Source organism: Pyrgilauda ruficollis, unplaced genomic scaffold, assembly GCF_017590135.1.
Source record: "Pyrgilauda ruficollis isolate IOZ18807 unplaced genomic scaffold, ASM1759013v1 scaffold129, whole genome shotgun sequence".
NCBI lineage: Eukaryota > Metazoa > Chordata > Aves > Passeriformes > Passeridae > Pyrgilauda > Pyrgilauda ruficollis.
In genome coordinates, this window is record NW_024511321.1 from 912,199 (window position 1) to 923,679 (window position 11,481).

Consider the following 11,481-nt stretch of genomic DNA (forward strand, 5'->3'; position numbering starts at 1 on the left):
TTTCCCCCCAAACATCCCCTGGCTGTGGAGAGAGGAAGGTGCAGGCCCAGATCCCCCCAGCCCAGCCGTGCCAGAACCCTGTGGAGGGGAGGAAGAGCAGGGCTGGGAGTCAGGATAAACCCCCAGGATCTCAGGAATTACAGCACAGGAATTGTTCTACAAGTCAACATTTTTAATTAGTTTTTGAAGACAGCTTAAAACATGATTCCCCCCTTCCCCACAGCAGCACGGCCTGGCCCTGTCCCCCGTGTCCCCTCTCCATGTCCCTGCAGCCAGGGGACATCCCTGGGGCTGCTCCAGGGGCAGGGAACAGGCACAAACTCCCAGTTACACTCGCAGGGCAGAATATCTGCTACCTAAGGTTCACAATTGAAGTTCCACAACATAAAAATTCCAAAAAAAAAACAACCAAAACCAAACTACAGCCAAGCAGAAAGTAGTGGTGCTTTAACATCTCAAAGTTTACGACAGTTTATCGACCAGCAATGGGACAACTTCCAGATCCTGCTTCTAACTTCCAGATCCTGCTTCTAACTTCCAGATCCTGCTTCTCTGACCTTAAGCATCTGTGGCAGAACGTGAAGCTGTGCACTAAACACCACTAAAGCAACACTCCAGAGCCGCAGTGCGCTCAGCATTCCCAGCTCTGTCCCCATGGACATCCCCCCGCTCTCGGGGTCGGCCTCACCCCCTCGGGGTGCACAACCCCACACCTGGTTACAGCTGAAGCTCAGGCTCCTCTGGCATCAAATACATTTATTGGAACATCTCACACAAAAATAGGTTCTCTCTAGGCCATTCACATGCACGGGAGGGCGAGAAGCAACTACCTACACACAGAGGGCTCAGCACACGGGCCGGGCTCAGGAGCCCGAGGTGTTGTTGCTGCCGAAGCGCTGGTTCACGCTGTGCAGCAGGTGCTTGGGCAGGCAGTGCCACGAGCTGGCCAGCATCTCCTTGAAGCAAATCACGGCCTCCAGGCACAGCCTGCAACACGGGGCTGCTGTCAGCAGGGAGGGGCGGCACTGGGAGCTTGTGCCAGAGGTGCTGAGTGAGGGGAATCCTCCATCCTCAGCCCTGGCTGCTGCTCTGGTGGTGTTTGGTAGAGGCAGAAATGTTTGCCAGTATTTTAGGAACATGAACGGGTCTAATGGTGACTCTGCCCCACTTGTCCTAGAATCTCAGAATGGTTTGGGCTGGAAGGACTTAAATCCCATTCCACCCTTTTTCCATGGGTAGGGACACCTTCCACCATCCCAGAGTGCTCCAAGGCCTGTCCAAGCTGGCCTTGAACACTTCCAGGGATCCAGGGGCAGGCACAGGCATGCCAGGGCCTCCCCACCCTCCCAGGAATTTCCTCCTGCCAGCTAAGCTGGGACGCAACAGTTCCCTGCTGGGAATCTTACCTTACAAGAGATCTTGGTTGGAGGGAGAACACCAGGATTTCGTTACTGTGAGCCTGGAGGGTGGCAGAGACAGAGAGAGAATTGGTTCTGTGGGCTCTCAGCAGGAGCCAGAGCAGCCCAGGCCCACACAACCAGGGAATCCCAGAATGGCTGGGTTGGAAGGAGCTTAAAGCTCATCCTATTCCAGCCTGCCCTGGGCAGGGACACTGCAGGAAGCCTTCAGGTTTCCCAGCCTTGAGGCATCTGCACTGAGGGACTTTGGACAGGAGCAAAGCATTTCCCCCTCAGGCTCTGTCCATGCATCTTTGTGATCCCCATGAGATCAGCGCTCCAGATCCCACGGGAAAGGGAAGCTCAAAACCAACTCACAGCTTTGGAATGGGCCAGAAGGTTGTTGGCACAGCCCCCAAAGATGATCACCTCGCCCTCCTCGCTGGCACAGGCCGTGTGCCACAGCCTGGGAACAGAGAGCAGCACTGCATTAACCCAAAGCCCAGCTCTGGGAAGATCCCTCCTCATCCCAGCCAGGCCAAAGGGAGAAAACCAGGAAGCAGCGGTGCTTCAACTCCTCAACCTGGCTCAGGTCACTTCCCTGACCAGAGGGAGGAAGACTTGTGTTTCCCATGCCACACTGGTGCATCACAGATTTAAATGGCAGGTCAGCAACTCCTATTTCCTCAGCAGGAAGCCAAGAACAGCCCTGGCTGTGCACAGGATGAGCCCCTGGCAGGACCCTGGTGACACCAGCCTGGGTGGTGCCAGAGCAAGGATCTGGCTCCAGTTAGCTCTGCTGCTGGCACTCGCAGCTGAGTCCTCTGCAGCCAGATCAAGCCCCAAATCCCAGGATCAAACCCTAAATCCTCTGCTTCTGCAGCCAGATCAAGCCCCAAATCCCAGGATCAAACCCTAAATCCTGAGATCAAACCCTAAATCCTCTGCTTCCTGCTGTTTCACAGGCTGCCTGCCCTGTGTGGCCCTGACCTGGAATTCTGGGAGCACACAACAACCTGCACCTCTGGGACACGTGGTGGGACCTCTGGGACACAGAGCTGTGAGGAGGAACCAGGGTCCTCTCTCTGACAGCCACCACCAGGTGCTTCCACATCCCTTCTGTACCCAATTTCCAGGGAATTGTCTGCCATACCTTGGTTTTTCAGAGTAGTTATGCTCAAACTGTACCCACTCATTCTTGCTGATACAATAAATCCAGGCATCACCTGAAAACAAGCAAATTCCCAGATAAAAGCAGGATTCTGTCAGTTCTGGAAGTTGCTGCAATATACAAATACTCTGGTGTAGCACATCCCATTTCTGTTCTTACACAAATCAAATATTTTAGGAAAAACCTTATAAAACATTGGCTCCTGTTTGACAACAGGTGTTTAATGCAACAGAGATTTATGGGGGTGAAGGTGGAGAATTGTAAAGCTGTCACCAATTGTCATTTGCACTTTCAGACACATTTTTGGAGCAGATCAGTTGCTGGAAGTTCTGGTGTCTCCACACCCTCAGCAGCTCCTGCTCTGCGGAATGAGGAGTTGGAGCACACAGGAGGAATTTAGAAGGAATTCAAGGCAATCATCCCAGCTGTTCCAGAGCACAGAGCCACCACCAAATCCCTTTGGAATGACTTACTCAGGGGCTGCTTGTCCGTGGTGAAGCCTCCAAAGAGGAAGAGGTGATCCGAGGAAATGGGCGTTAAGGAATGCCACGAGCGGCCCACGGGGCAGATGCCTTGGGTGAGTCTGGATTGCAATAAAAACACCCCAAATCACCATCAGGGACAGCAAAATCCCTCTCTCTTTCCTGCCCTGATTATTTTTCAGGATATTATTATTCCTGGCATTATTATCTACAGGATACTGCAGTGACCCAAGGACAATTTGAATTTCTTTAGACACCAAGAATTTCACATGGATCCAGTCTGAGCACCCACATTTCGTTCCACTCCCACGTGTCCAGGTTCAGGTAGTAGAAGTCGTTCATTCTGGACTCCTGCAAGAGAGCAGAGTGTGGCTCAGATTCCTGCTGAGGTCTGGGCTGAGCAGAGCTGAACCAGGCTGGGCTTACCCTGTATCTGCCTCCAAACACGTAGCCCCTGTTCCCAACCGTGGCGCAGGCGTGGGCGGCTCGAGGGGACGGGGTCTTCCCCTGGGGAGGGACAGGGACAGCACAAATCAGTCACCAGAGGACAAGAGAGGCTCAGCTCAACTCAGATTTAAGGCCAGCAAGGATCAGAGTGAAAAAACACAGCCAGTAAATCATCCTGTGTGCAGTTTTTGGATGGATGGATGGAAGATCAGAGAACTCCTTGTATAAATTTTGTATAAATTTTGCTTTTAGCACAGGGTTCAGCCACAGAAGACAGACTGTAAATGAGACAGTGAGATAATAAATCCTTAAATTCATAAATCATCAAGGGTCCAAGGCCAGAATGGACAGTCTGGAGCAGCCTGGACTAGTGGAAGGCGTTCCTGCCCACGGCAAGGGTGGGACTGGATGATTTTTAAGGTCCCTTCACCCAAACCATTCTGGGATTCCATTAACACCATTTTTCTTTGAGTTTCTGAACCACCTGAGACCTGTATGAAGCAATCAGAGCAATTCTTTGGCAATCTGGAGCTCCTTGTCTCACACTTCACTTCCTCCAACCCTGTGGCAGCACCAGCCCGTTTCCCTGTTCCCGAACACTCCAAATGCGTGTATTTGCAATTAGCAGTGTTTAATTGCCTCCTGACCACAATTCAGCCCCCAGGGACAGGAACCAACCATCCCCTGGCACTGAGGGTGACAGCAAACCCCACTGCCCTGAGCACAAGGCAGCTGCAGCATCAACCAAAGCAAGCGACAGGAAAAAATGCATGACAACAGATCTAAAGAAAAGGCAAATTTCCTCTTTTTGCAGAGTGGATCTGTCTAAATGAATGGTTTAAATTCAGTGGAAATGGCTCCAAGAACACTCCTAAATAACATTACTGAGCTGTGACTTAATTAACTGACAGCAAACCATTAATTACCGTAGTTATGGGCTGGCTCCAAGTGAAAGTTTCAAGGTCCAGAATGTGCACGTGGTCGTTCCACCCCCTAGGAAGACCTGAATTCTTAAAAAAAAAAACCAAAAAACAAACCAACATAAAGAAGCAACAAGTTTTACCAAGCACTGATGAAATACTAAAAGTTGAACCAGAAATGGCTTCCAAGGTTACTTACCCAAAAAGAAGTTTCATCGAATTCAAACGTTCCACGTTGCTTCCCTTCAGGAAAATAGCCATAGCCTCCAAAAAATATCAGCCTGCAGGAAAACATGGAGCATGAGCTGTGAGAAACTCTGTCACATCTGTTAGTATAAATACAGAATATAAAGGCTGTGCTCAGAAAACCAGGGAAGCTCCTTGGTTTTCCAGGTGAGGGCTCTGATTGTGGCCTCACTGACCCTCCCACCCACACTGGATCCCTCTGGAGCTGTTTCCAGCCCCAGGCTCCCAAGCTCTGCTCCACTTCCAGACCTCTGAAGCTGTCAGGGTGTGCAGCCTGGTCACTGCACAGCGTTCTGTGGCCTTTGCCACGTTGTTCTCCTGCAGTTTAAATGGGAATTACCTCCAAGTTTCACTTTTGGGGTTTAGCCTGTGTTAGGAACTGGCATGGCCTTGCCTGGAATTCCTACAGGATTATGGAGTGACAGAAAACAACCTGCAGCACCTAATTAACCACCCACAAGTGCAGCCCTGCACAGATTCACATCTAAGCTGATGCTATCAGGTGTGCTAATGAGGAGCTCACTCCCCACATCAAGGAGCTGAAAAAGCAGCACTGAGGGCAATTCCACAGAGCCACGGAGTATCCCCAGCTGGAAGGGACACACAAGGGACTCCCCACCTTTCCTGAGTCTCTGCAGCAAATCCCACAGCAAATCTCCTAACTGGGAGCTCTCTCCATGGAGTGGCCAAGGCAGCACAAGAGCTAAACTCCAAAATCACAGAATGGTTTGGGTGGAAGGGACCTTAAATGCCACCCAGTGTCACCCCTGTCACGGCAGGGACACCTCCCACTGCCCCAGGCTGCTCCAGCCCCAGTGTCCAACCTGGCCTTGGGCACTGCCAGGGATCCAGGGGCAGCCACAGCTGCTCTGGCAATTCCAGCCCAGCCAGCAATTCCCAGTTCCAGGCCCTGCCAGGGGCTCTGAGCTCTCCCTGGAGCCTTCTCCTCTCCAGGGGAACATTCCCAGCCAGCCCCACGGCGACTGCAGGGAGGAGGAGGAGGAGGGAGAAGCCAAAAGAGAGCAGAGCCCTCGCTGGGGCCTCACCTGTTCTTGTGCACCCACACCCCCAGCTTGTCCTTGGACGAGGGGGGCACCCCCTGGCACTCCACTCTCACCCACTGCAGCACTTTGTCCGTGGATCTGGCATTTAGCATGTAGAACTGGGAAAATAAAGAGATTATTTAAACTGACATGGTCAGCTTAAAGCTTAAATCTGCTGTTAAAACAGCAACTTTAAATTAACATGTGTTGGTACAGAAATAGTAATAAATGAAAAGTTCTTTTCCTAGCTGAGAAGCAGAGCACTGAAAATATTTGCAGCAAAAGGTGGATTCACAAATCAAAAAGTTCTGACCTTTTTGCAGACTCAAACACCTTTTACACCACTAACAGGGTTCTGGGCACTGAGCTTCAGCATCCAAAAGCTGTTGTGGGATACAATGAAGGTGTGTAGAGAGCACAATCATCTTACAACTACAAAATGGTTCAGAAGTTTACAAAGTGACATTTTTTACAGTATGATCCCTTCTCTGCATTTATATAATTGTACAGGAAGAGAACCAGCTGCTACACTCACATTACTGAAATGTAAGAATGCCACAGCAGGAAGGGAAGAAATCACACCTTACAAATGAGGTTTGTTTCAAACTGTCTGCAAAAACTCTTTCCAACTCCTTCCAGTTTACATTTACTAAAGAAATATATGATCTTATATTTAAATGGATAAACTACCTATTCATATAGACCAAAACTATTTAATTTAAACCACAGTGCCAGACTATCAGAAAAGATCATTAATTAATTCCAGTTGAAGGGGTGGTGATGGGTCAGCGATCTTGGAGGACTTTTCCAACCTCAATGATTTTGGGATTCTGGGATTACCACGGACTCCAGGGAACAAAAACACTTCAAGCCACCCCAGACCAGTTCCAGATCAGTTCCTGATATTTTTCAGGCAACTCTGGCAACTCCCATCTTTTAAAATCAGCAAACTCAGAGGCAGGGACACAATCCAATTGCTGAGGGGAATTGCACAAGGACAGAACCGATGCCAGCTCGGGGTGTTCCTGCAGTGCTGTGAAACTTCCAGGGCACAACCCCCATGGGAAAGGATTATATTTTTATATTCTATTATTCTACTGGAAAGGAATTCCTGACCTTGTTGGTGTTGCCCCGGGCGTGGTGCCCCCCGAAGAGATAAACCACTCTGTCCACACACACGGCACAGCTGCCAGACATGGAGGGGGGAACATCTCCCTCAGTCTTGCTCTTCTTCCTGCAAAACCAGGGGGGGATCTTTCACCTGCTCCCAGTGAGCAGGGATGGGCTTCACTGGAGGGTTTTAATTGCCACAGTTCCCAGTTCTTCCCACCTTTTCAGATGTAACAATTCACAAAACGACTCTGTTACGATGGAGGGGTGGGGAAAAGGTAGTTTAGTTAATACATGGGTTTTTTGGGGGTAGGAATCCCATCTGCCCAGCTCAGGAGTTTGGAATGCTCAGAATCCTGAGGCAAAGAGGATTCACCTGTGTCAACTGCAGGTTTCCACTTTGCTCCTGGATTTTTCCTGTTTGTAAACGTCACAACCACAGAGAGGAGATTCCAGCCCATGCCCCAGGCTGTTCCTGACCCCAGGGAGGGCTGAATCCCACTTCCTGCAAAGCACTGAGCAGCTTCTATGGCTGCATCAACCTTGAAAAACAACTCCTGACAAGGCCAAGAGCTCAACAGGGATTCCCTGACCACCACTGGCATCAAAAGTGGTACAAACACAATTTCCAGCTGCTCTATCCTATCCCAGGAATCCCAAAACACCTCACACTGCTGGTGACACACTCCTATCCAGGCTGCCTGGCCCAGCTGCCTCTCCTACTTCATCCTGGAAAACCATATTGGCTGCTTTCACAGAAAAAAAAAAAAACAAACCTGAAATATCTGACACACTTTTGCAAGACACTGATAGGTGGGAACAAAGAGATCAGGGAATTCTCTCCCTGCTCAGTCCCTTTCCACGCCAGTTCAAGGATTTATCAGATTTTTCCCCCCAAATTAATGATTTACTGTACCATCTTCCAGTTTCCATGTTGTAGATCCATATCTCATCCCTAGGCAGGTAGAAGTCATAAAACCCCCGGACCTGGGCGTTCTGCAGGACAGGTCAGAGAAGGAAAAGCAGGGTTAGAAGGATATTTGACACATGGAATTACAGACTCCTGGGAATGTCTGCACCCCTCTGGGACCTAATCCCAGCAGAGATCACAGCAGGAGCAGTGCCTGTGCTTCCCACACTCCTGTGCCTCCCACCTGCACGGAGAGCAGCAATCAGCCCAATTTAGCACCTGCTGGGGACAATCAGCTCCCAGCAGAGCCAGACAGGGTAAATGGAAGTTAAATGGAAGTTAAACCTCCGTTTTACAGCCTGAGCCAGGGAGCAGAAATGAGCCAAAAGCTCCTTTTTCATTCCCCCACACCCTCCATGACAGGAGTTTATTTACTGAGTTCACTTTCAGTGAAACTGAGTTTCGGTGTCGGTTTCAGTGACAATGACTTTGTCACTGAAATGATTTTGTGGTGCTGCAGCACACGCACCCCCCTGTGTGACAACAACAAACCTGGGATCCTTACCACCCCAAAAAATTATTACCACCCAAAATGACAAATGACAATTACAAAATGTAATTACAAATTACTACCCAAAAATACAGTTGTGCAAATAAAACCACCACTCCCAGGGTGCACAATTCCCATCAGACAATACTCCCTTCACCTTTTCCCAAAGGCAAACGACACCCCAAAAATCCGTGTATCTGCCAAGCTTTAACACCCGTGATTTATCCCAACGTTGCAAAACACCCCTGGGGGCCGTGTTACAAATTGCTCGCTGGAGCTGCTGCGTTGCGGGGGAGGAATAACTCCGCAGAGTCCCGCCCGGGTGGATGGATGGGACAGTTCCCAGGCGGGAGCAGGGCAGCTGTACCTTGTATCCTCCCCAGACGTACATGCAGCGCCCGTCGGTGACGGCCACGTGCCCGCTGCGCTCCGCGGGGCTGTCGTTCTCCAGCTGCTCAAAGGCCTCCTCGGCCGGCGCCGGCAGCTCCTCGTCCGCCGGCAGCTCCTCGTTCTCATCGGCCATCTCGGGACGTGCTGCAGGCACAGGGACACGGAATTCCCTCAGCGGGATCAGCCAGGGCAGCTCCCGTCCCTCAGCAATCCCACCCTGCGCATCCCTGGCAGCTCCTGGAGCTCTGGCAGCCTCGGGGCTGTGCCCATTCCTGGGGAGCCTGGGCAGTGCCAGCACCCTCTGGAATAGTGGAACCTTTCCCTGGTATTCTGATCCTCCCCTGACACAGTGTGGGGCTTGGAAAAGCCAGGATGAACTACACACGGCTGGAGTCAAAAATGTTCCAGGCAGGGACTACTCAGTGGTGCACGGCTTGTAATGGTTACAGCTGCCAATGTGCCCCAAAGTGCCCGTTTTTAAATATATTTAAAATCTGATCTATAAATACTTAGATTGATTTGCCCAGAGCAGCTGTGGCTGCCCCTGCATCCCTGAAGTGCCCAAGGCCAGGCTGGAGCAGCCTGGGATAGTGGAAGGTGTCCCTGCCCATGGACAAGGTGAGCATTAAGGTCCCTTCCAACCCACACCATGTCAAAAAAACCCCACGATGTCAAAAAAAAAAAAAAAAAACAACAAAAAAAAACAACACAAAAAAACAATCCAAAGGGGAATAAATTTGACAGCTTTGCCCACAATAGCAGCAAATCCTGGAGCTCTTCAGTGTCCCCCACACAAACCTCCCACAGCGGCTCAGTGCAGGACCATGTCCCCATCCCACACAAACTCCCACAGAGCCAATGCCCCTGCTCCAAACCCGCGCAGAACGCCAAACCCCAGACTGTGCTGGGCAAACACAGCCCAAGAGCCCGAATTTGTGCACCCAAATCCAGGGAAAAGGAGCTCAGAGGGACAATCACACCCTGCATCCAGGCTGGATACTCTGCTGTTGCCACACACCGCTCCTGAGGGGTTTTTGCTGTTTAATTTTAATCAGTCCCGCCACGCAGACGCTGCACCACCTCCGGGGGGTTATCTCTGAGTTTTAATTACGATTTCTAATTTAGATTAGCAAGCCTTGCCCACAGCCCCGTGAAACAGGCCTGCTTCGAGCTAGCGGTGTCTTCACCGCCTCGGAGCAACAACAGCGATACAATATTTATCTAGAATAGATACGTACAACATTCTGTTATTCATTTTACCCCTCAGACACGCTGGGCCGTGTCCCTTCAGCCATTTCCCCCGCAGCCCTGCGGCTCTGCCCGCCCCCCTCACGCACCGCAGCCGGGGGCTCCTCACGACCCCTTCTCCTGTCGCGACATGCCCGAGCGCAGGGCGGGCCCGGCGGGCTCCTCACGACACGCTCAACTGTCGCGACATCGCGGCCGCCCGAGCGCTGCCCGCCGCCGTTACCGGCCCGGCCCGAGCCCGCCCCGCGTCCCTCAGAGCCCCCCGAGCCCCCGGCCCCGTCCCGCTCCTACCGCGGCCCCGGCGCTGCCGCTCCGCCGGCCCCCGCTCCTTCCCTCAGCCGCGGCCGCGCCGCAACATCCGCCGGGCGGGCGGCACCTTCCGGCGGCAGCGCGCAGGCTCCGGCTCCGCGAACGCGCCCCGGGGCAGCCCGGAGTTAGCACTGAGAGAGTCTGAACTGCCCCCAAAATTCACCTCGGGGCAGCCCGGAGTTAACACTGAGAGAGCCTGAACTGCCCCCAAAATTCACCCCGGGACAGCCCGGAGTTAACACTGAGAGTCTGAACTGCCCCCGAAATTCACCCCGGGGCACCGGGCAGCTCCAAAATTGACACTGCGAGAGTCTGAAGGGCTCCCAAAATTATCACTGGAGCACCCGGGCACGCCGAAAATCACCCTGAGGGCACCCGAACCGCCCCAGAATTAACACCGGGAGCGTCTGAACCGCCCCGAAATTAACCCCGAGAGCATCTGAAGTACCCCAGAATTCACCCTGAGGGCACCTGAATCACCCCAAAAAAATCACCCTGAGGGCACCCGAACCGCCCCGAAATTAACCCTGGGAGCGTCTGAACCACCCCAAAATTAACCCTGGGAGCGTCTGAACTATCCCAGAATTCACCCTGAGGGCACCGGCACCCCCAAATTCACCCCGGGGGCACCCGGGCACCCCCAAAATTAACCCTGGGAGCATCTGAACCGCTCCAAAATTAACCCTGGGAGCATCTGAACCGCTCCAAAATTAACCCTGGGAGCATCTGAACCGCTCCAAAATTAACCCTGGGAGCATCTGAACCACCCCGAGGGCACCCGGGCTCCCTAAAATTAACCCTGGGAGCGTCTGAACCGCCCCAAAATTAGCACGGGGAGCATCTGAACCATCCCAAATTCACCCTGAGGGCACCCGAACCGCCCCAGAATTAACTCTGGGAGCACCTGAACCACCCCAAATTCACCCCGGGGACATCCGGGCACCCCGAAGTTAACACTGGGAGTGTCTGAACCACCCCAAAATTAACACTGCAGCACCCGGGCATGCCAAAATTCACCCTGAGGGCACCCGAACCGCCCCAAAAATCACCCTGAGGGCACCTGAGCCACCCAGTTAACACTGGGGCACCCCAAAAATCACCTTGGGGGCACCTGAACGACCACAAAATTAACACTGGGGGCATCTGAACCACCCCAAAAATCACCCTGAGGGCACCTGAACCACCCCAAGATTGACCCTGGGGGCTCCTGAACTACCCCAAATTAACACTGGGGGCACCTGAATAACCCCAAAATTAA

General features: G+C 52.2%; 1 protein-coding gene across 1 annotated transcript; it reads right to left on the reverse strand.

The window, feature by feature from the left end:
• Positions 1 to 153: 153 nt before the first annotated feature.
• Positions 154 to 10,288, reverse strand: KLHDC2 (kelch domain containing 2). The gene is made up of 14 exons (XM_041458475.1): positions 10,206 to 10,288; positions 8,644 to 8,810; positions 7,733 to 7,812; positions 6,823 to 6,940; positions 5,710 to 5,825; positions 4,617 to 4,698; positions 4,424 to 4,507; positions 3,477 to 3,557; positions 3,343 to 3,401; positions 3,042 to 3,151; positions 2,551 to 2,623; positions 1,776 to 1,863; positions 1,407 to 1,459; positions 154 to 987 (listed from the first exon to the last, which is right to left on the reverse strand). Exons 2-14 carry the CDS (start codon positions 8,797 to 8,799, stop codon positions 864 to 866), a joined length of 1,224 nt encoding a protein of 407 aa, XP_041314409.1. The 5' UTR covers positions 8,800 to 8,810; positions 10,206 to 10,288; the 3' UTR covers positions 154 to 863.
• Positions 10,289 to 11,481: the final 1,193 nt, after the last annotated feature.

What these genes read in the sequence shown, in the direction of transcription:
- KLHDC2 (XM_041458475.1), bottom strand. Translation starts at nt 8,799, where the DNA reads ATGGCCGATGAGAACGAGGAGCTGCCGGCGGACGAGGAGCTGCCGGCG. An exon ending in CACGGACAAGCAGCCCCTGA is followed by an intron (nt 2,624 to 3,041) that starts GTAAGTCATTCC and finishes GCTTGTTTTCAG; the next exon opens with GTGATGCCTGGATTTATTGT. An exon ending in CAACCAAGATCTCTTGTAAG is followed by an intron (nt 988 to 1,406) that starts GTAAGATTCCCA and finishes CCCGTGTTGCAG; the next exon opens with GCTGTGCCTGGAGGCCGTGA.